Raw genomic sequence first — 27,429 nt, 5'->3', positions numbered from 1 at the left:
AAGGTATGCAGTGACTGCTGGTATAACAATGTGCTGTCATACAGATGCAGTGAAAGGTATGCAGTGACTGGTATTAGAATACAATGTGCAGCAGTCACACTAGGCACTGAATGTGCTGGGCCTGGCACAGTATAGCAATTAGCAAGGGCCAGCTGTGACAGACAAGGCTGTATATGCAGTGTCAGTGGGCCACACACAAAAAAATAAATAAAAAAAAAAACACATCACAAGAACATTAGCTCTCAAAAGAGCTGTTTTGGGGTGCTTTTCATCAACAAATATCAGCAAGGAGTAAGCTAACAGACCTAATTATTGCTTTCCCTATCTCTTCAATGTCTCTCCCTTCTCTCACTAATACAGCAACACACAGAGTGAGAAAATGGCCGATGCTGTTGCCTTATATAAGGTCGGGGGGGGGGGGGGCTCGAGGGGGGAGTGCAGCCTGATTGGCTGCCATGTGTCTGCTGACTGATGTAGAGGGTCAAAGTTTATCCCAATGATGTAGTATAGGGGGCGGGTTGAATTTGCATAAAGTTCGCGTTTCGACGTGAATGTGAACCTGCGTTGTTCACGTGAACAAGTTCGCATGCGAACCGTTCGGGACATCTCTATAAGTAAATACAATAAATGTATTATATTGTTTAATAAAGCTTGAGTTTCTCATACGACCAGGCCTTTTTCTATTTTTGTATGGTTACTGAAGCAGGTCTTCCCTGAAAAGAGAATCGTTAGAACTCCATCAACTGCTCGCCTAACTCATTTGACTGATCTGACCCTACAGGTCCACTGTAGATGGGGTCAGAAACTGTTGTATTGTCACTGAAGCATGTTCTTTGGATGAACTGTGGGTCAGGCTCACAAATGCTATTCATTAAATCACAGAACAGCAGCCAGCGTTTATGAGATATACATTTTTTAACCATGTCACAAAAATGTGGCACTTATGTTGAAGGCCAACCACTGTATGTTTTCTGGCATTACAAAACATACTCATTAAGATTGTATGTTACAATTATAGTGGGGTTTTACAACATTACAACAATTTATAGTTATCAAAGGGGAAAACTCCAGGCAAAAAACAAAAAAAAACGGACTTTGTTGTGCTATGGCCATGATAGAAAGGGATTAACATCCTGTTACTTCAGTTTTCAAATGTGCACTGTGGTATAATTCAGTTTTCCCTATAGGGTATTCTGGCTCCCATAGACTTCTAAAGTGTGTTCAAGGGTTCCGCTTCCACCTGTTGATTATTCCAGAATTGTATAGTGTCCCTGTGATGTTTTCCAGCTTTCCAGAGACCCCCTATAGTGAAATCCTTGGCTACTGCTATTGTAATATAGGTCTTGTTACAGGATACGCAGATAAGTTACAAAGAACCAGAGGCAAAGGGATATTTTTGTTGTAGAGTAAAGGTGCCCATACACTCGTCAGATTGGCAGCAGATAGTCAAGAAATGCATCTGATGATCTATCTGATTCCTTTTTGAGAACATTTTTTACCAGGATAGAATTCCAATAGATTTCAGTTTGAAATCTATTGAAATTCGATCTGATGGCATTTTTTTTGCCATCAGATTTCCATTAAGGCCAATGTAAACTGATAAGCAATCTCATCAGATCGACCTAAATTTTCCATCCTGCCTGGTCGATGGAAATCCATCGAAATCGATCGAAATCGGCCATCGATCGGTCGATTGGCCAACTGATTTGCAAACGATCAATCAATCGATCGATCGATCGGGATCGATCGGTCGGCCAGAAAATCGGCTGAGTGTATGGGCCCCTTTAAAGTAATCCAAAATCCCATCTACAGATTAACCACTTAATGACAAACTGACTTATACAAACGTCCTGCTACAGCCTCTTAATGGCTCCAGGACGTTTTTATAAGTCAAACAGTGCTGCTGCCACCGTGCACGTGAAAAAAATGTGAAAAAAACCCACCAAAGAAAAAATACACCTTTATTTCCAAATACTATATTGTCACCATACTTTGTACTAGGGACATAATTAAAATCTTGTGAACAAATAGGCAGATAAAATGTGTGGGTTTTATGTACAGTAGCAGTGTTTATATAAAAACTATGGGGGATGAAATTGGAGAAATAGTGTATTTTTTCATTTTTTCCTTGTTTTTCCCTTTAAAATGCATAGAAAATAAAGTAATTACTGAAAACAAATATCAACCCCAAAAAGTCCAATTGGTGGTAAAAAAAACAAGATATAAATCATTTCATTGTGATTAGTAGTGATTAAGCTATTGGCAAATGAAAACTATTAGCACTGAAAGCTAAAAATCGCTCTTGTCCGTTAGGGTAAAAAACGCTTTGGGGTGAAGTGGTTAAACAATACAAAGCATAATTTTGCCTTCTTAAAGGGATACTGTAGAGAGATCAATTTGAAGGCTGTCATATTTAGATCTTTTTCAAGAATGCCAATTGTGTGGTAGTCATGCTGATCTTTTTGGCTCCAGTAGTGTCTGAATCACACTCCTGGAAAAAAGCATGTGGCTAAAATGTCATACTTCAGTCAGCTCCTGATGTACAGATGTGTCCTGTGTCAGTGGCTAAGAGTATTATAGACACAGGATCAGCAGGGCAGCCAGGACATTGGCATAGTTGAAGAGAAAAAATGGCAGCCCTCACTTTCTGCTTACTATGGTGTCCCTAAAAAAAATAAATAAAAAAAAAAAAAAAAGTATTTAAAAGTTTCAGCTTCACAAGTTAAGAAGCGGCTCAAAGGGAATAGGACTTAAATGAGTGGTGTTAGTAAAAAAAGGCTTACCTGAAGGCAGTAAACGACTAAAATGAATAATTCAATATTCTTTATTAGCACTGGAAACTGATTTATTGTACAAATGTACCTTATTAATTTTACAGCGCCATATTATCAAAGTTGCAGGCTGCTTTGGCCTTCATCAGTGGAAGGTATGGATTTGATATAGGAATTATATGACTCTAGTAAGTTAATACGCTGTAGGAGAGCTATAGACCATCAGGTATCGATCTGTAAAATGAACTAAAAATCAAGTTGTGGAGGATACGCATATATTACCTACTGATAAGCTGTTTTTACTTAGGAGAAAAAGTACATACAACAAAAGGTTAATTCCTTTTTGTGTCCAAACATTTTTAATTATTTAGCACATAGTAAAAATGTGATATAGTACAACATGTATTGAGATTTTCCCATAGTAGGGGATATACAGTATATACATCAATGAATAACTTATAACGTTCATATATTTGAACATCTGGTGACGGTGCCAAAATATGAAATCCTATATCATCTTTTATGTAGGGCCCTTGTATATCTAAGGTATTAATCATAGTTAAAAAAACAAAAAAAAATAGATCCTGCGCTACATGAGCCAAGTACTTAGAGTTTCCTAGGTTTTCTGAAATGCCTGCATAGGATCTCTACTATTGGCTTATGTTTTCTCAAACAGCAACATGTCTATGACCTTATTTTTAACAGTGTTAAGTAGCGTTAGCTGTAGTCATTGATTAGCTAAATGAGTCCTTGTTCTCTCCACAGATACTACATACTGGATAGGTCTAAGGGCTGGGCATTTCTCTTTATGGGGTTTATCTAAAGCCTCTCTTATCACAATACCGTGACTAGTGTTAAATAAGCATGCAGGCATTCCAACCATATATGTTCTAAATTACCAATAGAGTGGGGCCGAACCTCCGATTTTAGGTTCGCGAACCGGGTTCGCGAACTTCCGCGTAAGGTTTGGTTCGCGTAAAAGTTCGCGAACCGCCATAGACTTCAATGGGGATGCGAACTTTGAAAAAAAAAATAAATTATGCAGGCCACAAAAGTGATGGAAAAGATGTTTCAAGGGGTCTAACACCTGGACCCCCAGGTGGAGGAGTGGGATACATGCCAAAAGTCCCCGGGAAAAATCTGGATTTGACGCAAAGCAGCGTTTTAAGGGCAGAAATCACATTGAATGCTAAATGACAGGCCTAAAGTGCTTTAAAACATCTTGCATGTGTATACATCAATCAGGTGGTGTAATTAAGGTACTGCTTCAAACTGACACACCAAACTCACCGTGTAACGCACCGCAAACAGCTGTTTGTGTAGTAACGGCCGTGCTGGACTGGTGCGCACCATGGCGAGAACAGGTATGCAGTGGCGGGTTCACTGAACAGGTATGCAGTGGCGGGTTCACTGAACAGGTATGCAGTGGCGGGTTCACTGAACAGGTATGCAGTGGCGGGTTCACTGAACAGGTATGCAGTGGCGGGTTCACTGAACAGGTATGCAGTGGCGGGTTCACTGAACAGGTATGCAGTGGCGGGTTCACTGAACAGGTATGCAGTGGCGGGTTCACTGAACAGGTATGCAGTGGTGGGTTCACTGAACAGGTATGCAGTGGCAGGTTCACTGAACAGGTATGCAGTGCTGGGTTCACTGAACAGGTATGCAGTGGCGGGTTCACTGAACAGAACAGGTATACAGTGGCGGGTTCACTGAACAGAACAGGTATACAGTGGCGGGTTCACTGAACAGGTATGCAGTGGCGGGTTCACTGAACAGGTATGCAGTGGCGGGTTCACTGAACAGGTATGCAGTGGCGGGTTCACTGAACAGGTATGCAGTGGCGGGTTCACTGAACAGGTATGCAGTGGTGGGTTCACAGAACAGGTATGCAGTGGCAGGTTCACTGAACAGGTATGCAGTGGTGGGTTCACTGAACAGGTATGCCGTGGTGGGTTCATTGAACAGGTATGCAGTGGCAGGTTCACTGATCAGGTATGCAGTGGTGGGTTTACTGAACAGGTAAGCATTGGTGAGTTCACAGTACAGGTATGCAGTGGTGGGTTCACAGAACAGGTATGCAGTGGTGGGTTCACAGAACAGGTATGCCGTGGTGGGTTCACAGAACAGGTATGCAGTGGTGGGTTCACTGAACAGGTATGCAGTGGTGGGTTCACTGAACAGGTTCACTGAACAGGTATGCAGGTACTGAACAGAACAGGTATGCAGCCAGGAACAAGCTAAGCCTAACTAATCTTTCCCTATGAGAGACAGTCTGCAGCAGCTCTCCCTACTCTCACTAACGCAGGCACACGAGTGAGCGTAATGGCCGCCGCTGCCTGCCTTGTATTAGGGGGGGGGGGGGGGGGGGGGGAGTGGCTCCAGGGGCTAGTGTAGCCTAATTGGCTACACTGGGCCTGCTGACTGTGATGTAGAGGGTCAAAGTTGACCCTCATGGTGCATTATGGGGCGAACCGAACTTCCGCAAAAGTTCGCCTGCGGGATGCGAACGCGAACCACTGAAGTTCGCATGGAACCGTTCGCAGGCGAATCGTTCGGCCCAACTCTAATTACCAACCCCGGCATGAGGTTCTTCAACCTGCTCCCCTCAGGCCACCGCTTCAGTAACATCACCACCAAAACTTCCAGGCACAGAAAAACCTTCTTCCCCCAAGCAGTCCTCCTTCTAAACGCAAAAGCATACTAAAAATATCTAACAGACCACTCCTGTTAGTAAAAAAACATCATAAATGTATACCCGTATATTCTGGCGTATAAAGAGGAACCCCCCCCCCAACTTTTCCAGTTAAAATAGAGAGTTTGGGATATATGCGCCGTATAAGACTACCCCTCCTCCGCATACCAAATAAAAATGTAAAAAACATATACTGGTGCTATGTATGAATAGATACTGGTAATGTACGTGGTACCCATTATATAATAATATATAAGCGATTGACTGGTTGGATTGGTCAACTCTCCTTCTCCCTAAGTGGATTGGTCAGCTCTCCTTGTCTACCTTTTTATCAAAGCGGTATGGAAGAATAGATCGTGCTGTGCCCACAAACCAAGTCTCTTTCACCTGTCTCGCCCACCCTTGTATCCTAGATACCTCCTTCTCTGCCTATCAGATCTCGCACATGTGCGCCTGCGCCACTTCACTACAGTCCTCAACAGCGAGATCTGAGAGTCGGTAACAGGATAGGGTGTATCACTCGGGCACCCGGCGTATAAGACGACCCCTGACTTTTCAGAAGGTTTTCAAGGGTTAAAAAGTAGTCTTACACGCCAGAATATAGAGTACTCCAAACATGAAAAAAAGAGCAAATACCACATCTACAAGGTGTTTCTGCAAACACCTAACTAAACACTGCATCTAAAGAAAGTCATAACTAGCGTACTGTGACATTGCTTGTCTGACCCAGGTTTTACAAGTCAAAGTCGCTTCACCAGAGGCCAAAAATATGTACATCTAGAAGAATAGCCATAAAAATTATACCAGATGATAACCCGTAGCCAAAGTATTAGGACCAGCTGGAATATTTCTCACCACATTAAAAATCAAAAGCATCCTAATCTATACCTTTGCACTGATGGGGTAGACACCCAGACCCCTGTAAGCAAGTTGGATTCAGTGTAGTTAAGCTAATGTTAGGATATAAACCACTTATCCTGAATGTATGTTCTGGCTTACAGAGTCAAAGGTGAAGAGCTTTCCATGGTTCCATCTACTGCTCTAATGTAATACGCCACATGTGTTTCATTTTGCATGGCGTGAAGTCATACTTTGCAGTTACCTACTTTTGTAAGAAGGTCAAGTTATGGATGTTCTCTTTTGACATATTTATCCACCCTCCCAAGATACTTTATCTTTTTATATTTAAATTAGATAAATTGGTTTTTTTATATTCATAATCCCTCTATTAGTCTGTGTTCTGGTACAATCCCTTTGTGTCTGGATGTGCTCTGTTCTCCATAATATATACCAAATAGCAAATCTGCTATATCTATTTACTTGTGTGATGTTAGTTTCCACTAACTAAAAGAAGGTCATGTTATACGGTTTCGAGTTTATTTTTAATTACCGCTAGGTCTTACTGATCTTCGTTCACAACATAAAATATTGGTAGCTCTGAGTCACCATGATTTATTTGGATACATCATAAACTCATGAATTTATTCAGTGCTAGGTATTCACAATTCACTTAAAGCAAACTTGAAGAAAAAATAAACTTATGGAGGTAATGAATTGTATGTGTAGTACAGCTAAGAAATAGACCATTATTAGCGAAGAAAAGAGTGTTATGTTGTTTCCAGTACAGGGCGAGTTAAACATTTTCAGTTATCTATGCAAAGGAGCTTCTCTGTTAACCTCCTTGCCGGTGTAAAAAATCCGGCAAGGAGGCAGCGCCGCACTTTTTTTTATTTTTTTATTTTTAAATCATGTAGCGAGCCCAGGGCTCGCTACATGATAGCCGCTAAGCGGCGGCATCCCCCCACCCACTCCGATCGCCTTCGGCGATCAGAGTATGCAGGGAATCCCGTTGAGAACGGGATTTCCTGCAGGGCTTCCCCGGTCGCCATGGCGACCGGGCAGGATGACGTCACCGACGTCGTGACGTCAGAGGGAACCCCGATCCGCCCCTTAGCGCTGCCTGGCACTGATTGGCCAGGCTGCGCAGGGGTCTGGGGCGGGGGGGCGGCTCGGCGCGGCGGGTAGCGGCGAATCGGCGGCGAGCGGCGGCGATCGCGTACTACACGCAGCTAGCAAAGTGCTAGCTGCGTGTAGGGAAAAAAAATTATGCAAATCGGCCCAGCGGGGCCTGAGAAATCCTCCTGCGCAGGTTACCCCGAGCTGAGCTCGGGATAACCGGCAAGGAGGTTAAACCCACTGGGAGACAGCTTGACATTCCTTTTCCTGTGTTTTATAGCTTAAAGTGAACCTCCAGACGAAAAATTGACTCAGCAGCACTGAAAAGGCCTGGTGTTTCTTTAACAGTTTCACAGCATCAGAACTTTGTTTCTCTTATACAAGCCTCATTTTTAGCTGCACAGAAAAAAACTGCCAGGGCATTTTTCCCCTGATGTTGTGCAAAGCATGATGGGATTTCTGATGTTGTTCTCGTTCTGCTGTTTTGGTGCAAAATTATTTTTTTTTACAGTTTGAATTTGACATTTAAAGCCTAGCGTGTGCAGCTGGGAGGGGTTATCAGGACACAGTAAGGTTGGAACTGTGTTTCATGCTCCCTGTCACCTCCTTTCAACCAAAAAGATGGCTGCCCCCATGACAAAGATGGCAGCCCCCATGAATCACAAACATTTGCCTGTTCTTTTAAAACAGGGTGGGTAAGAGATTATATTACCTATCTATTCTAATTAACATAACTAATGTAACTTAATGACAGTATGTTTGTTTAGGCTGAAGTTCCCCTTTAAACCCCATGAGCATTACGCCGCTCAGGAGCTTTTGTAGCCTCATAGTCTCCTGTTAAAAAAACTATTAGATTATATGAGATCAGTTCAGTACATATAAGCTAGCACTGGGCTAGCTAGAATAGGTGGCCGCCCCCCCCCCCCCCCCCCCGTCCGTATAAGCAGTTGCATCTGGGACGTCCTCCTATTCTAGCTAACCTAGCGCTAGCTAGTATGCACGGACGTCATGTAATCTAATAGTTTTATAGCGGGGGACTCCTGAGGTAGTTAAAACCTCTAGAGCGACATGCCCGACAGTGTTGGCACACCGCTAAGGAGCTTAAAAGACAGTGTGGTTTCTAAACTGCAAATATGTCAGAATGATGCAATGTTATGAAAAAAAAGCTATATAACTGAAAAAATATGACACTCATTTCTTTGCTGCTAATGTTCTATTTGTTATTTGTTCTACACATACAATTCATTATATTCTAAATTTATTTTTGCTTCAGGTTTGCTTTAAAGAGAATCTGTACTCTAATAGTCTTACAATAAAAAGCATACCATTCTATGCCTTATTTTATTTGGCAGTGTTTACAAACAAAAGACTGGCTTCTAACCACAGTATGATAGGCTGATAACTAGCTTACTGTGTGACTCATGCAGAGCTTGGAGGGGGTGTGTAAAGCTTCTGCCAATGACAAGCAGTGCTGCACATTCCACACATTCCAGCCTCAGCCCGACAGACACGACAGAGGAAAGGAGATAAGATGCATTACAGACAGTGCAACTAGGAAAGGCTACAGTAAGACAGGCCACATTACAACAGGTATAAGAACATATAGGATAGAAGAAATAAGGCTTAACATTTTGTTACAGAGTCTCTGTAAGAGCAGAATAAAACCGAAGATAGAATGATTTGAAGCATAGTTTTCTTGCATTGTTAAAGTGGGCCATTAACCCTCCCTCTCCCTGGGAGGTGACAAAGACCCAACTGTCCCCATGTCACTACCCTTTTTGTGATAAGAAATGGCCCCATTATCCTGGAGTCACCCCAGTGTGCCATCCACATTGTCAGGCTATTCCAGTAGTTCCACCCACCCTCTGCACCAATTAAAAAGCTTGGAGAAGTTAAGTGGGGGTTAGGCAGGCCAGATTCTGTCAATCACCTGACAAGCATCACAGGGGACAGAGCTACAGGGGGACACAGCCACTTCCACAGGAAAAACGATAAGAAGTTTATTTTGCTGGAAAGTATGCATTTCTTTATGTATACATTGCTCTCATAGTAGCAGATTCCTCACTGTGTGTGTACCCATACATGCTAAATACGCAAAGTACTTACAGCTCTGCTTTAAGCTTTTAGCAATGCACGCTTCATGGAACATAAAAACAACAAAAAAGGCACATTTTTCAGCCAATTTTAGTACGGCTAAAAGGCTGTTTTCATTAGAAAATTGATTTCACGTAAAACACTGGCTCACATCTTGTTAGAATGACTTGCATACACTGATTAGGCTCTTGTCATTGCATCCACAGCAGGTAGCATGCAGACCAACGTTCAGCAAATTACCAACTCCACATTAAAGTGTAACAAAGAGAAATGAGCTGACACAATAAACAACAATCAATATCCATTTACAGTTTTATGGAGCAAGTCATGAAATGAAAGGTAAAGCCATACTAATTGCTAGAGGCAATGACCCTTTTAACAGTGTGGATGAGCAGCGTGACACTGCAGGCGCAGCTCCTATCTGAAAGAACAGTAGCCTGAGGACAGATACCAGCAAGGCTGAAAGTACTCTATAGACCGCACTTTAGCCAAACTGCTAACTGGACGCTGACAAATAAATAGCTGGACTATGAATAGCACCATCAAATGCTTATCATTGATACATTTGTAAGTTATCTCACTACAGAAACGTCTATTGTGTTCAGCTGAGCAGCCCAACAAAAGCTGCATACTGACATTGTATTCTAGTAAACGGGGTAAGGCTGTGTTCCCACTTGTGCTGGAATATGTGTGGCCAGCGGGAGCAGACAGGGTAGTGTCTGCTCCAATGGTCTGCAGTGGTCTGACTGTAGCCCGGGAAGATGCGTTGCCCCATACAGAGCCAGGACAAGGTCCTCCAGCACCCAAGGCTCAGACACCAAAGTCCGCCCCTCCATCCCTCCCACCCCAGCCGTCACACATTGATTACTATTAGACGAAGAACCGCCCTGGGCTCCCAACCCCCCCCAAAACCTAAATCTCTAGTTATCTGGCTTGCAGTCACCTCCATGTATCCCGTTTTCCTATTTCTGCTTCAAACAATAGGAGAGTGATAACTGATTGAGTTGTGTGCCCCCTCCTACACTGCACCCTGAGGCTGGAGCCTGTCTCGCCTCGGCCCAGCCCCCATAGGCTATATGGTGGAAAGAAACAGTCTGCTCATGATTACTGCAAACTGTACAGAAGTACGGTCCGCTTATCACAACGGATGCCATGGACCCGTTGCATATTGACAAGTGTGAACAGTTTCTATTTATAAAATAGGAACTGTTCACTGTTCGTTTAGCGATGAGCAGAGAACGGACAAAAAAAGTCACTTCTCTGCTCTGGTGGGAACAGAGACTAATACATTTCCAACAGACTTTCTTTGATATACAAGCAATACCATATAAGGTGGTAACCAACTAATTTTCTGTGTTAAAGAATATGTATACTATGCAAATACGTATTGTAACTCATGTCACATGACTTGAATCCTGTATAAAGGATGCTGTAAAACCTGAATGACAGAAGAATTTGCAGACCTGACCTGGTCTCTGCGTGTTTCTTCTCACTGAAGGCTGACTGAGGCCTAGCCCTAAAATGTCCCTCCTATTCCTTTAGATTGTAATCTCACAAGGGCTTCCATTTTTCCATTTTTGTGTCTTGAACATGCGCAGTACAATAAAGCTTCGGACGGACAGACAGGGAAAGTGGATGACGCAGGGACAGTTCGGTTTTATTGTATAGGATACAGTGCTATGGCAGCAGATGCTTATTAAAATGATCTTCTGTCAAACAGGGAAAAACAATATTTACGGTATATATTGCTTCATATATTGAATCATTGGTACTGATGTAGTTTTGAAAAGGTAAAAATCTGATATAAACAATTTGTTCATGAGGAAAAAAGTAATTCAAAAGTAATATCAATGTTCTGACCCTGGACTTGAATGGATTGATTACTTGGTGCTGCGCAGCCAAAACCTGAGTTGTTTTATTGACCATGGTAATAGCAAGAAACAGTGTTTTATAACATCCAATGTGTTCAGACACTGGATTGTCTAGGAGCGAGAGGTCAGTGAAACCAGACAACACACAACAAGAGGTCTCCTCTGCTGCTCTCTAATTGAGCTTACTAGAGAGATAATAATGGCAAAAAGAAAAAACAAATCAATAAAATGTTTCCTGACTAGGTCAGTATAGGTATGCAATTGAAAAAGAATGGGAATATCAGCCAGGGATTGTGATTTTTCTTTTCTCAAGGGAAGGGGGGGGGGGGCATATGCTCACATCCAAATGAGCCATGGAAACAGACTCTTCTTGAAGCAGTGTTTTACCAGTTTAGGATAGAATTACACTTCCATTTAAGTGTCTCCTCTTAACCTAATAGCCGTGGGTATTGCTTATAATCATACCCACGGCATCTACTTACCTCTTCAAAGCAACTACCCATTTTTCTCTCCATGATAAGCATTCACTAACAACCACCTTCTATTGCATCAAGCTGCTGGCACTTCTCCCTTATGTATAGCATTTTGTGCCCCCTCACATGTCAGGCTAGGTTCACACTCATGCCAGGTTCCCAACGTGGATGGTCACAGTGGGTTTGATATACAATTTGTTGCGTCAGTCCATGAGGTGTCTATTGTGAGACATGTCACAGATCCTATGGCATGTATGCATTCTTCATGGTGTCCAGAAAAAGCGTATAAGAGAGCAGGGCCGGATTTAGGCCATGGCCTAGGGCACCACAGGAGCAGGGGCACCAAAGCAGCAGGCTAAACTGGTGCAGCATTTTCAAGCTTGCAAATGCTACAATGCAGGGAGATCAGGCAAGCGCCTGACCGCGGTACTCTGCTGCTAGCTGCCTATGCAGCAGCCACCTTGCTCTCTCTGCACTTTGCATTGTAGCAGACGGCTATGGACTTGGTCAGCATTGGAAACGGAAAGGAAGAGGAAGCTTCTGCACTGGAGATGAGCGGAGAAATGAGTGGCACTGATGGCAGCTGCGGTGTGTGAAGGTGAGCTGGCTACCTATACTGAAAGGTGCGGGGGTGGGATAATATTTAGATAGTGTGGTGGCATGGGTTAGAGTCCCTCAGAGATTAGACCCAACGGGTTAGAGTTAAAGTTAGAGTTGATAGGAAGCTTGTACCTGGAGGAGGAACATTATTGCTTATCATGGCTGTATTCTTCTATCACCCTAAAAGACACAGCCTGTTAAATCATATGCCTGTGTTTCAATTTGTGAACTGCAGTGAGAAATGGAATTGCAGAGCAAGGTACAAAGAAATGGTCTTTTCTTCACCATCTTCTATACAGGACCCTAAATTATAAAGAGTTCTGTTGCAGCTATTAAAGGACAACCGAAGTGAGAAGAATAGGGAGGCTGCCATATTTATTACCTTTCAAACAATACTAGTTGCCTGGCAGCCCTGATGATCTATTTGGCAGAAGTAGTGTCGGAATCACACCAGGAACAAGCATGTAGCTAATCATGTCAGATCTGACAACTATGTCAGAAACACCTGATTTGCTGCATGCAGGTATATGGCTGAGGGTAGGTTCACAGTGCGAAGTTAAAGTCGCGCGTTATAGTCCTTTCTAACATGTACAAACGCACTGCAATGCAAAGTCAATGCTACATTCACAGTGCATGCGTTGCGTTATAGTGTAACGCAGCACGTTCTGTGAAAGTAGTGCTTGCAGTGCGTTTTGCACGTTATGGGCTGTGCTATTGTGTTTGCACATGCTCAGTGGATTTTGTTTTTAATTAAAAAAAAAAAAAAAAACTAACGCATGCGCCGTTTTGGGCGCATCAGGATGTCACGATAACGGCGCATTTGATGCGACGTTAAGGTCGCATTGAAATGACAGCTAAACGCAACGCAATATAGCATAACGTGTACTAACACATTATGCTTTTGCGTCGCACCAAACCTTAACGTCGCACCAAAAACGCAACGTCAACTGTGAACTTAGCCTAAAAGTATTAGAGGCAGAGGACCAGCAGGACAGCCAGGCAACTGGTATTGCTTAAAAGTAGGGGTGGGACGACGAATCCGGCGAATCCCTCGAATATTAGGAAATATTCGAGATTCGTGGACTCGAATCCCGACGCCATTTTCTGTTCGCCGAATCCGCCGAATCCCGACGCTGCATCGCCGCGCATCCGCCGCTTCCCCCGCTCGCAATTGTCCTCCTCCCGCTCCCCGCAGCCGCCTCCGCTCGCCCGCCGCATAAATAAGAGGAAGCAGCCTCTCACCTCCAGCGTGGAGCCCGGAGCGGCAGACCTCCTGCACACTTCCTTATTCCCCCTAGTGACCGGCTCTTACTACGCGTCATCAGTAAGAGCCGGTCAGGTGGCCACTAGGGGGAACCAGGAAGTGAAGGGAGAGGTCTGCCGCTCCGGGCTCCACGCTGATGCTGGAGGTGAGAGGCTGCTTCTCCTTATGTATGCAGGGGGACAAGTGGAGGAGGCTGCGGGGGGAGGGAGGAGGATATGTGCCACCCATAAGAAGCCCCCATAGCCTGCTATCTATACTGAAGCCCCCATACGAAGCCCCCCATAGCCTGCTATCTATACTGAAGCCCCCCATAGCCTGCTATCTATACTGAAGCCCCCCATAGCCTGCTACCTATACTAAAGCCCCCATAGCCTGCTACCTATACTAAAGCCCCCATAGCCTGCTATCTATACTGAAGCCCCCCATAGCCTGCTACCTATACTAAAGCCCCCCCATAGCCTGCTAACTATGCTGAAGCCCCCCATACTGAAGCCCCCCATAGCCTGCTACCTATACTGAAGCCCCCCATAGCCTGCTACCTATACTGAAGCCCCCATAGCCTGTTACCTATACTAAAGCCCCCATAGCCTGCTAACTATACTGAAGCCCCCCATAGCCTGCTACCTATACTAAAGCCCCCCATAGCCTGCTAACTATGCTGAAGCCCCCCATACTGAAGCCCCCCCATAGCCTGCTACCTATACTGAAGCCCCCCCATAGCCTGCTACCTATACTGAAGCCCCCCATAGCCTGCTACCTATACTGAAGCCCCCCATAGCCTGTTACCTATACTGAAGCACCCCCATAGCCTGCTACCTATACTGAAGCCCCCCATAGCCTGTTACCTATACTGAAGCACCCCCATAGCCTGCTACCTATACTGAAGCCCCCCAGAGCCTGTTACCTATACTGAAGCACCCCCATAGCCTGCTACCTATACTGAAGGCCACTATACTCTGCTACCTATACTGAAGGCCACTATACCTTGCAACCTATAGTGAAGGCCCCTATACCCTGCTGCCTATACTGAAGGCCACTATACCCGGCTGCCTATAATGAAGGCCACTATACCCTGCTGCCTATACTGAAGGCCACTATACCTTGCAACCTATAGTGAAGGCCCCTATACCTTGCTAGCTATACTGAAGACACCTTTACCTAGCTACCTATAGTGCGGGCAACTATTCCATGGATCGCACAATTCTTATGTGCAGGATTCGTTAGATTCGGGATTCGAAAGGTTCGAGATATTCGAGAACCTTTTTAGATTCGGATCCGGATTCGGATTCGAAGAAATTGTGGATTCGTCCCATCCCTACTTAAAAGGAAATAAATGTATGGCAGTCTCGATACCCCTCTCACTTCAGTTGTCCTTTAACAAAAGGTTCTACTTGTGGACAGTGAAGAAGCTGTACAAAAAAAGTCAGCATCTCAACATGTAAATGAGACAAGCTTCTTGTTCTGTGTAGCCAACACCACACACATATGCAAGTTCATTTATAAATATTTTATGAGAAACTGTTGCGAAAACACTTACTCATTTTTGATGAATGCATACTTGTTAATCGTTTCAATGACATCCTTGAAAAGAATTTTGGAAGTCAAAGTGTATCCATGATGGACTATTGGCTCCCCTTCTGGTCCATCCCAGCAATCAACTGTTTAAAAGAAAAATAATGTATATTTATCAATTTGTAAACCAAATGCAGGGTTGTTACCCAAATGATGGCTAAAACTTTCTGTTATGAGCTGTAACCAGTGGCATAGCTAACAAGCTTGGGGCCCCAGAGCAAGTTTTACATGGGGCGCAAGCACTCTGTTGATATGGAGCCTCACAAGCTACTAAGGACAGTAAGACCTGGAACCCACTGAAATCCGCAAATGCAACCGCTAGCGTTTTGTCTGAGCGGTTTGCAAGCGGAATCATGCGCGTTTTCGGTCGCGTTTTGCAACAGTGTACTTTTTTCCTCAGCGGTTGTGTAGCGTTTTGCGTTTCGCGTTTTTATCCTGATTGGTCCTGTGAATTATTTTTAAATTTGTTACAGTGTGCTGAACCGCAAAACGCTAGCAAAACCGCTCAGTTTAGGTTTTGCTGAGCGTTTCTGCTAGCGTGTCAATACTTTACATTGAAGCGCTATCGCTCCCAAAATGCTGCAGGTCCTGCGTTTGCGTTTCTGGGAAACGCAAACGCTCCTGTGGAAGTTGCCCCATCCATTAACATCAGCTGAGCGTTTTGGCAAAACGCTAGCGTATCGCAGTGCTGCCAAAATGCTCAAAAAAACGCTCTTGTGGGTTCCAGCCCTACGGCCTCTTTTCCATTGACAGTTGATAAGCAGTGAAATGCTTCTCAAACTCTCACAGCTGCTTGCTGCTACCTGGTAACTGCTTGCTGCTGCCAGATAACTGCTCCCTGCTGCCTGGTAACTGCTCGCCGAGCACACAATTCAACTGTCCATAGAAAAGAGGCCTTACAGTGTCAGAGACGTGTAATCAGAGTAAGGAAGGTATTAGTTAAGGATTAGTATAGTTCAATACAGATGTAGAGGAGTTTATTACCAGTATAGCACGAATGACAAGCTAATAAGATAGATGGAAGGTCCTTAATGGGCCCCTCTGGTCCAGGGACCCTGGCACGGTCACAACCTCAGCACCCCCTATTGCTACGCCACTGGCTGTAACACAGCAAGGGGGGCATCACACAGAGACAATATGCTTTGAAAAAAATTGTTTTGCGTTGTCTCCCCACCATGGAACCACTTATGGGTCTGTGACTAAGAGCAACAGCAAAAAACAGTTGCTGACCAAAGCTTCTTGTTTCTGTGTGATGACCATCCCTCGACTGGTTAAGTATACTGCCATTCATGATACTTGTATATAGCATCAAGTACAGCATCATTTTAAAGTGAATGGGAACCGCATTTTAAAAAAAATGAAGCAAATACTTACCTAAGGAGAGGGAAGGCTCTGGGTCGTATAGAGCCTTCCGTCTCCTCTCTCGTTGCTCTCTATCCTGTGCTGGCTCCCCCCCCCCCCGTTTCAATCCCCCGCCAAAAGGGTATTTGGAAGTCTTCGGGAGCCGTGTCCTCCTGAAGACATGGGGCTCCATACTGCACAGGCGTGAGTGTGCTTGCGCAGGTGCAGTACAGGGCCGCCCTTCTTCAGGAGCACACTGGCTCCCTGAAGACTTCTGAAGCCTTCTTTCAGCCGGGTAAAGCAGTATTTGACTAAATTAGTCAAATACTGCTACCGGGCGAGCCAGCACTGGAATGAGGGGACCAGGAGAGGTGCAGGAAGGCTCTATAGGACCCAGAGCCTTCCCTCTCCTTGGGTAAGTATCTGTCTCATTTTTTTAAAATGCGGTTCCCATTCACTTTAAACATATGCATAATGCAATAATCCAAACAACTGTTGTACAGAAGTTCAAATCCCAAATAAAGACCAATGTTTTTTTTTAAAAATGAAGATGTCCTATTTTTGCAGTTTTGTTTTTTACAAACTTATGTTAACAGAATGCTTTCATCTGCCTGCCCAGACCGTGTTGCAGGGACCACATACTGCTCGCCATATGCTTAGAGATGCATTCATCTTAAAATGCTCCCCCGTCCCAAGTCATATTGGGCATTGCAATTAAGTTTGAAATACAATCCTTGTTTAAACTCTTAGTAATACTGTTAAGAGTCGTTTTTTCTTTTTATTCTGTTCCGTTTCCTGAGTTGAAACAGGCTTTTCAGTGTTAGGACACATTCCCACTGGAAGTGTCAAGAAAAGTCAACTGCTAACTGACACTTTTAGCAGGAGCAGCCTGCTAATTGTTTGTGATTTAATCAGTACTGGCAGGCATTTTCTATTGGATTCACTAACATTTTCTTCAGCAGGATTTTTTAGTACTGTGCCAATGCCAGACTTGCAGTGTGACCTGCACTCATTGAGAACAAAGGAGTTTACATTGTCCTAGCATTTTCTTCTCTTGTTTTGAGCTCCAAACAGCCACTTAATGTTAAGAACTACTTGCCTTCAAGGTGACCACACATTTGGCAATTTTGCAGCCGATTGACCATCCCATTCAATAATTATTATTAAATCAGATGAAAATCAGTGCTCAGGGCTGGATTTGTGGGCAGGCCGAATAGGCACAGGACTAGGGCGGAGCTTGAGCTGGGGCGGTGTTGCAGCTGACAGGAGATCAGTTGTTTGTTCCACAATCACCTTTCTGTGCAGGGACGTTCTGCTGCTGCTGGAGTCTCTCCCATGCACGGCACGCTGTGTGCGCTGACCCATCCCGCCCCTCCCCTCTGACACTGGGTGGAGAGGCAGAGTGCCGAGCAGCAGAGCGGGAGATTTGATGATCAGGACCGGACCCCAACACGCTCAGACACTCAGTCATTGCCGCCCAGCTGCCTGCTGCTCTCTGTCATCTCAGAGAATATCCTTCTCCCCCACCTCAGTAAACAGAGAACTACGAGTCACTACGCAGATAGACCTGGTAGTTGCCTGGCTGGCTGCAGCTTAGCTCACAATCTCCCGACATGCCCCGCCCACCTCCTCTACTTCCCCACTGTTTCTTCCATGATGTTTTCTGACTGCAGGGCCGGGAGATTTAACACTGGACTCTGCAGAGTGCTGGGGAGGAAGCGTTTGCTTATGCAAGAGGGAGTGGGACAAGTTAACCACCCTGGCGTTCTGATTAAATCGCCAGGGTGGCTGCGGGAGGGTTTTTTTTAAATTAAAAAAAAACTATTTCATGCAGCCAACTGAAAGTTGGCTGCATGAAAGCCCACTAGAGGGCGCTCCGGAGGCGTTCTTCCGATCGCCTCCGGCGCCCAGAATAAACAAGGAAGGCCGCAATGAGCAGCCTTCCTTGTTTTGCTTACATCGTCGCCATAGCGACGAGCGGAGTGACGTCATCGACGTCAGCCGACGTCCTGACGTCAGCCGCCTCCGATCCAGCCCTTAGCGCTGGCCGGAACTTTTTGTTCCGGCTACGCTGGGCTCAGGCGGCTGGGGGGACCCTCTTTCGCCGCTGCTCGCGGCGGATCGCCGCAGAGCGGCGGCGATCAGGCAGCACACGCGGCTGGCAAAGTGCCGGCTGCGTGTGCTGCTTTTTATTTGACGAAAATCGGCCCAGCAGGGCCTGAGCGGCAGCCTCTGGCGGTGTTGGACGAGCTGAGCTCGTCCAGACCGCTCAGCAGGTTTTAAGAGTAAGCAAACAATGACTGCAATTTAGATAAGGTGACTTGGCTTCTGCTCTCCAATGCTCTGTCTCAGCGTGCCTGCATTTTTCATCTCAGACAGTCACTTCACTCTCTTGTGACAAGTGAAACATTTCTCTTCTTTTTTTTTTCACTTTCCTCTCTGTCACACTTTCCCTGTCTTTTTCCTCTCCCATCCCATGTTCCCTGTCTTTTTCCTCACCCATCCCATGTTCCCTGTCTTTCCTCACCCATCCCATGTTCCCTATCTTTCCTCACCCATCTCCGTGTTTCCTGTCTTTTTCCTCTCCCATCCCATGTTCCCTATCTTTCCTCTCCCATCCTATGTTCCCTGTCTTTCCTCACCCATCCCATGTTACCTGTCTTTTTCCTCTCCCATCCCATGTTCCCTGTCTTTTTCCTCTCCCATCCCATGTTCCCTGTCTTTCCTCACCCATCCCATGTTCCCTGTCTTTTTCCTCTCCCATTCCATGTTCCCTGTCTTTTTCCTCTCCCATTCCATGTTCCCTGTCTTTTCTACTCTCCCATCCCATGTTCCCTGTCTTTTCTACTCTCCCATCCCATGTTCCCTGTCTTTTCTACTCTCCCATCCCATGTTCCCTGTCTTTTCTACTCTCCCATCCCATGTTCCCTGTCTTTTCTACTCTCCCATCCCATGTTCCCTGTCTTTTCTACTCTCCCATCCCATGTTCCCTGTCTTTTCTACTCTCCCATCCCATGTTCCCTGTCTTTTCTACTCTCCCATCCCATGTTCCCTGTCTTTTCTACTCTCCCATCCCATGTTCCCTGTCTTTTCTACTCTCCCATCCCATGTTCCCTGTCTTTTCTACTCTCCCATCCCATGTTCCCTGTCTTTTCTACTCTCCCATCCCATGTTCCCTGTCTTTTCTACTCTCCCATCCCATGTTCCCTGTCTTTTCTACTCTCCCATCCCATGTTCCCTGTCTTTTCTACTCTTTCATCCCATGTTCTCTGTCTTTTCCACTCTCCCATCCCATGTTCCCTGTCTTTCCTCTCCCATCCCATGTTCCCTGTCTTTCCTCTCTCACTTCCCATGTTCCCTGTCTTTCCTCTATCCCATTTCATACTCCCTGTCTTTTCCTCTTTCCCATCCCATGTTCCCTCTCTTTACCTCTCTCCGTTCCCAGTCTTTTCCACTTCCCTCTCTCCTATCCTGTGTTCCCTCTCTTTTCCTCTCCCATCCCGTGTTCCTTGTCTTTTCCTCTCCCATCCCAAGTTCCCTGTCTTTTCTTCTCTCCCTTCCCGTGTTCCCTGTCTTATCCACTCATATCCTGTATTCCGTGTCTTTTCCTCTCCCCCACTCCCATTCCGTGCTCCCTGTATTTTCTTCTGCCCCCCCTCCTGTGTTCTCTGTCTTTTCCTCTCCCTCTCTCCCATTCCATGCTCTTTGTCTTTTCCTCTCCCCATTCTCCTATCCCATGTTCCCTGTCTCTTCATCTCCCCCCTCTCTCATTCTGTGTCCCTGTCTTTTTCACTTCCCACTCTCGACCTGTCCTGTTAGTATAGTATTGTGTTTGCGGGCACACACACGTTGGGGGGGCGCATTGGTTCACAGTTGGCCTAGGGCGGTAAAAAGTAGAAATCCGGCCCTGTCAGTGCTGCAACAATCGATGAATGTATTGATCAAGCATCTGGAGAATCTCGGGCTGACGTGGTCAATCGAGTGCACGGCAGTAACAGTATGGAATATTGAAACGGAACACTGGTCACTGGCCCCCACGATGGTAATGTGCCCCCATGTATAGCATGTGATGTCACACAAACACAACAGTGCCATATGCAAAAGTCAAGTGGAACAAGAATTCAGAAGCAGGAGCAGCTGGGCTCACAGCGGCCGGACAGGTAAGGAGAGTGGGGGGTGCACATTAACATTTTGGGGGGACATTGGCAGAGGCAACATTACGAGGCCAATTCCCAAGAGATTTCATGCTGAAATTGATCTGGAATTGGCCTGCAGGCAGCGTATGGTCAGATTCGATCAGTGAGAGATCTGTCTTTTGGTCGATCTGTCCACACATCCCTAGAAGTATTGGCATTTTTATGCTCCAGCCCTAAAAAATGACAAGCAGGTCATTTGCACCCAGAACTCCTTTACTATATTGTTTGCATAACTGTGGCTATTGTATTTATAGCAGTCAGTCAAGTTTTTGAACGCACCATTGTGATATTTATTGCTCTAGTCAGAGTACAGCCTTGTACATAGAAAATATGGGGCCACCTCTGCCAAGAATGTAGTGTGTGCACAGTGGGCCCCCATTAGCCGCTGTGCTACTTTGTCATGGGCCGCACATCCTCCCATCACACCTTCCACAGCACCGCACACATTGCTAGCCTGTACAAAACTCAGCCTTTAACTTTCAAACCAAAGGATTGAGTCCCGATCTCTGCTGGCATAAAAGCACAACTTAGGTTATATTAAGAAAACCTATCTTTGCTGACAGCTGAAAAAGAACAAGGAAAAAAAGTGGAAACAATAAAAGTTATATATTTTTTTTACTGTTTAAAGGGACTCCGAGCAGTGCAGAAACTATGGAAAGATGCACATCATTTTAAAGCTCTCTTTCTCCTCTTTCCAATGATATATAAACCGCCACCCTACGCCTTTTAGTTTTCGCTATTTTCGCGATTGAAATTGCCACGGCTGCGATTTCGATCGCGAAAATATAGAAAACTAAAAGGCGTAGGGCAACGATTTAGGTGTCGTCAGAAAGAGGAGAAAGAGAGCTTTAAAATGATATCCATCAAGCCATAGTTATATTGTATTACACAGGGCGACTTTTTGTCAAAGTCAGCAGCTGCATTCAGCAGAATGGAGCTGCTGACACTGGGGAAAGTGTCGTCCTGTGTAATACAATATAACTATGGCTTGATGGATATCATTTTAAAGCTCTCTTTCTCCTCTTTCTGACGACACCTAAATCGTTGCCCTACACCTTTTAGTTTTCTCTATTTTCGCGATCGAAATCGCGACCGCGGCAATTTCAATCGCGAAAATAGCGAAAACTAAAAGACGTAGGGTGGTGGTTTATATATCATTGGAAAGAGGAGAAAGAGAGCTTTAAAATGATATGCATCTTTCCATAGTTTCTGCACTGCTCGGAGTCCCTTTAAGCCAACTAAAAATTCATAGAAGTTTACTTTTAAAACGGCCTTCCTCACTGATTGCAGCCATGGCAGAACCTCTAACTTTCTGCTTGGTAGCATAGCAGCAATTATCCTTTGTGCTGTGATTTGTATCATGGCAAATTAGTTTCGCCACAAAAAAAAAAGGAACTTATTTCGAACAAACAACTCCAGTGACTGGGATGAGAAATACTGCATTTCTAACTCATCAGGCCAAGCCTCCTTAAATGATTGTAGTTTCACAGCAAGCACTGATGAATGATCACATCTGCCTCTGAACAGTGCACAATTTCTGGTGATGCCGTTTCTAACATATAAGCCTGAAAAAACCTGCATGTAACATTTGCTTAAGGTGCGTACACACATGCGACTATAGTCGTTTGTAACGATCGTTCCCCGATCTTTACCAACGACGATCGTTACAAAAAACGAACCACCGACTATTAAGGCAAACGACGAACGAGCCAAATCGCTACAAAAGAAAGTTCTGTCTCGGCGGATTTTAACCAACGACGATCGTTTGCAAAAGTAGTACATCGTTGGAAACGATCGTTCGTACTAGGCTTGACATGCGCATTTCACTATTTCTCCGTGAAACTTTTCATTTTTATGCGCAGGCGCAATAGTTGCTTTTTGTGATGTAACGTTCGTTCTAACGATCAGATCGTTACACACCTTTTAAAACTATCTTTACTTAGGTCGTTCTTTCATCAATTAAAAGTTCGTTCGTCGTTCTCAACGAACGATCGTTGTCGCATGTGTGTACGTAGCATTAGTCCATAAAATGGTCTGTTGCTCCAAAAATAGGTTTGATTATTCCAAATGTGTTTTTTTATGCTTTTAAAGGCTTTTATCAGTTTCCAGGAATAGCTGAAGTGTCCAGGTCACAGGGAAAAAATTAGTTTAGATATGTGTTTAAAATTTATGTGGAGATTCTGCTAGCGGACAGACAATATTTTCCTCAGATTTGTATCCTAATAATTCTAGTTAGTGGAAAGAGCTCCTGCTTTAGGAAGCTGACTAAAAAGCAGCTAATCATGTCATGGCATGTGAAATATAACAATTAGAAACCGCTAAAAATTCAGCTGAAACACTTAGTTCCCATCTAAAAAAAAGGCAAAACAGGAGCACTTTGACATTTCTGCGATTCCAGAGCAATCGCAGTCAGCGCTTTATAAGCACTGTACCGCTCCAGAATCGCCCAGAAAATGCTGCAGGTAACATGTTTGCGATTGGCGCTAATCGAAAGTCACCATAATTGGCGCCAATCGCGGCAGTGAGAGCACTGCCATAGGATAACATAGCACTAGCGCTTTAGCAATTAGTGGGAATCGCCCGCTAATTGCTTAAGTGTGAATGTGCCCTTAAGCCTCATACATGCTACACTAAATTCCGCCAAGGTGGACGATAACCGTCTCTGCTGGAAATCTAGCTTGTGTACAGCAGTCCCCAATGCCTCCCGATGCCTAGGGCAGATCGTTTATCAGCATGGAGGATCACCATGCCTGAGAGCATTGTTTTCCCCACCCACTGCGGAATGTCACTCGCACACCACTCTGTCCATCCTCCATCACCCTTCATAGCCTCAGCTCTGCCATGTCACCCGAGGGATTGGGTCCCAATCCCTACTGGACAACGCGACTCGTACAACTGAAGTGAGAGGGATGTGGAGGCTGCCACATTTATTTCATTTAGTTGTGTTGTGATCTTCAGTCACTCATTATTCACTAAGGTCTGCCACACTGCGCTGGCAGGCGAGATATGACACAATTTCCTGTTTTAGTTGCATACTGGACAATGAATTAGAAACGGAACGCTCCTCATTCAATGTCAAGTGACCAAGCCAGGTCTGCAATTGTATTAAAGGTAAAGTAAGATTGGACATATGACATACAAGTAAATTTATTTATTTTTTAGATTTTTTTTAAATTCAAATCAGTTTTCTTGATTATATTGCTTGTAGAAGAAAATCGAATAGTGTATGGTGGATTGGTTTCCTTTATTCAAATTGGCCAGAGCTTTCCACCAATCGAGGAAAATCAATCAATATCTCTCATTCAAAAGCTTTTCCATACAAACAAAATTTATGAAAAAAAAAGCAGGAAAATGTAAAGGACAAATGAAGTGAGAAAAATATAGAGGCTGCCATATTTATTTCCTTTAAACAATACCAGTTGCCTGGCAGCCCTGCTGATCTATTTGGCTGCAGTAGTGTCTGAATAACACCAGGAACAAGCATACAGCTAATCTTGTCAGATCTGAGAATGTCAAAACCACCTGATCTGCCGCATGCTTGTTCAGGGTCTACGGCTAAACGTAGCAGAGGCCAAGGATCAGGAGGACAGCCAGGCAACTGGTATGGATTAAAAGGAAATAAATACTGTATGTCAGCCCTCTCGCTTCAATTGTCCTTTAACATTTTGGTCAAATGGCATATGGCTACCTAAAGGGGAATATTTATCAGCACACATTTTTACTGTGCACTAATCCTATACAATGACCATCAATGAGTGTTGCATCTTTTCACCTAACATCGCAGCTTATACGCAGCAGAATTTATCAAGTCAAAAAAGGTTTGAAGCAAGCTGAAATTATAGAAAAGAAGAGGCTGCCATCACTGCCACTTTGAAAAAAAAACTCTAGGCTTTTATCATGCTGAAATCAAGACAAAGCATTATTGACAGAGTATCAGTGCTAAGTCACACCTGGAACAAGCATGGTGCCAGCAGTCAGAGTGCCTGAAGCTGGTTATTATTCTGGGTCAATGATTACATTTTAGATGGTCATCAACATCCAGACTTTTTTTTATTTTTTTATTATGACCTCCTGTAGACTTCAGATTTTGGTTGAAAACAAAATCAAATGAAATGAATAGGGCCCGTTCAGACTACAAAGTGCAGACCGCAACGCATGCGGACCACAACGCGTACGAACGCACGCCATCCGCGTTCGTATGCGTTGCGTGGCTGATCCCATCACTGAAAAGTGAATGGGACAGCCGCGCGTTTTTGTAAAATCTGCGTGCAGCATGCGTTCCCGGACCGCACAGGTCCGGATCGCATGCTGTGTGAACATCAGACATTGCACTCTATGCAATGTCTGATGTCCTGCGTGTCGGCCCCCCGCACACGTTTCCAAAACGCATATGGAAACGCGTGCAGTGTGAAGTCCATAAGGGCCCGTTCAGACTACAAAGTGCGGACCGCAACGCATGCGGACCACAACGCGTACGAACGCACGCCATCCGCGTTTGTGTGCGTTGCGTGGCTGATCCCATCACTGAAAAGTGAATGGGACAGCCGCGCGTTTTTGTAAAATCTGCGTGCAGCATGCGTTCCCGGACCGCACAGGTCCGGAACGCATGCTGTGTGAACATCAGACATTGCACTCTATGCAATGTCTGATGTCCTGCGTGTCGCCCCCCCGCACACGTTTCCAAAACGCATATGGAAACGCGTGCAGTGTGAAGTCCATAAGGGCCCGTTCAGACTACAAAGTGCGGACCACAACGCATGCGGACCGCAACGCGTACAAACGCACGCCATCCGCGTTCGTATGCGTTGCGTGGCTGATCCCATCACTGAAAAGTGAATGGGACAGCCGCGCGTTTTTGTAAAATCTGCGTGCAGCATGCGTTCCCGGACCGCACAGGTCCGGAACGCATGCTGTGTGAACATCAGACATTGCACTCTATGCAATGTCTGATGTCCTGCGTGTCGGCCCCCCCGCACGCGTTTCCAAAACGCATATGGAAACGCGTGCAGTGTGAACGGGCCCTAAAAATAGTAAATGAGATTCATCAATTGTCTGCTATGCTGTTGTAAGGGGTCTGAGGCTAGTGACACACTAGGTAGAAGCTCGATTGTTGTGGAACCCGCATGGGTTTTAGCACACAATGCAAGTCTAAGGGTCACATTAAAAAAAACCCATTCATCTAGGTTTTACAATGTGCACTTTTCAAAACATACAACTTGCTGCGTATTTCTCAAAAATGCATGTACAACAAAACACACAAAATGCATATCAATGGAGACGCAGGGGACTGTGTTTTACATGCATTTTGATGCATTTGTTATTAACCACTTCAGCCCTGAGTAGTTTTCACTTTATGCATCCGAGCAATGTTCACCTCCTATTCATTAGCCTATAACTTTATCACTACTTATTACAATGAACTGGTCTATATCTTGTTTTTTCCGCCACCAATTAGGCTTTCTTTGGGTGGTACATTTTGCTAAGAGCTACCTTACTGTAAATGCATTTTAACAGTAAAAATAATAAGAAAAAATTCATTATTTCTCAGTTTTCGGCCATTATAGTTTTAAAATAATACATGGCTTCATAATTGAAACCCACGTATTGTATTTGCTCATTTGTCCCGGGTTATTACACCATTTAAATTATCTCCCTATCACAATGTATGGTGACAATATTTTATTTGGAAATAAAAGTGCATTTTTTTCCGTTTTGCATCCATCACTATTTACAAGCTTATAATAAAATAAAAAAAATAAAAAAAAGTAGAAATATTTCATCTTTACATAGATATTTAAAAAGTTTAGACCCTTAGGTAAATATTTATGTGTTTGCTTAATAATAAAAAAATTAAAATAAAAATTTTATTTGGGAGGGTGGGATGTAAATTGTAATTTTTTTAATGTAAATATATGTTTTTTTTTTTTTTTATGTAGATGTAGTTTTACTTTTTGGCCACAAGATGGCAACCTTAGGTTTGTTTACATGACGTCACTCTAAGCGCAACATGTACGCTTCGGGGGACGTAGGGGGACGAAGGAGGCAGAAAAAGCAAGGCTTCCAAGAGAAGTTGACGCTTTTTCTGCGGGGGAGAGGAATCGGTGATCGGGCACCATGGCCCGATTCATTGATTCCTGGGCTAACTATTCACGGCCGGGAGCACGCGTGCGATTGGCCGCAGGAGCGCACATGGCCTCCTAGACATAGCTCTACGTCCAGGAGGACAAAGTGGTTAAATAAATATAATACGGTATTTTACTCCATTAAAAAAGGGAAACTATTTGAAAAAACACAAATGCACCAAAAACGCAAAAAGTATAAACCTAGAACCACAATACGCATGATCTTCTACACTGCCTAGTGTGCTCATTGCCTAACAGCTGAAGCCTTTATACCCCACCTTCAACGATGTACTGGAGGGATCAGATCTCCATTGAATTGTGCAGTCAGCATGGAGACTGGATAATCTGACTGTTGGAGGTTAGCAGCTGTATGGTTTATGGACACAATAGTGCAGAAAAATGTTCCACAATGGACTCTTCCACAATATGAAAGTCTCGATCACCAACTACAAAAGGAAAGCCCCACAACCAGAT

General features: G+C 44.5%; 1 protein-coding gene across 14 annotated transcripts in view; it reads right to left on the bottom strand.

Moving 5' to 3' along the window:
- PLCH2 (phospholipase C eta 2) overlaps nt 1–27,429 on the bottom strand; it is a 1,280,386-nt gene that overhangs the window by 393,995 nt on the left and 858,962 nt on the right. For all 14 annotated transcript variants that reach the window (XM_068240676.1, XM_068240675.1, XM_068240674.1 and 11 more), the window contains one exon: nt 15,262–15,382. In XM_068240676.1, coding sequence (XP_068096777.1) covers nt 15,262–15,382 — 121 coding nt within the window. The remainder of the gene's footprint in view (nt 1–15,261; nt 15,383–27,429) is intronic.

The sequence above is a fragment of the Hyperolius riggenbachi genome, chromosome 6 (assembly GCF_040937935.1).
Source record: "Hyperolius riggenbachi isolate aHypRig1 chromosome 6, aHypRig1.pri, whole genome shotgun sequence".
Lineage (NCBI taxonomy): Eukaryota > Metazoa > Chordata > Amphibia > Anura > Hyperoliidae > Hyperolius > Hyperolius riggenbachi.
Note: the sequence above shows the minus strand (reverse complement) of the source record. Positions and strands in the feature narration are given on the sequence as shown.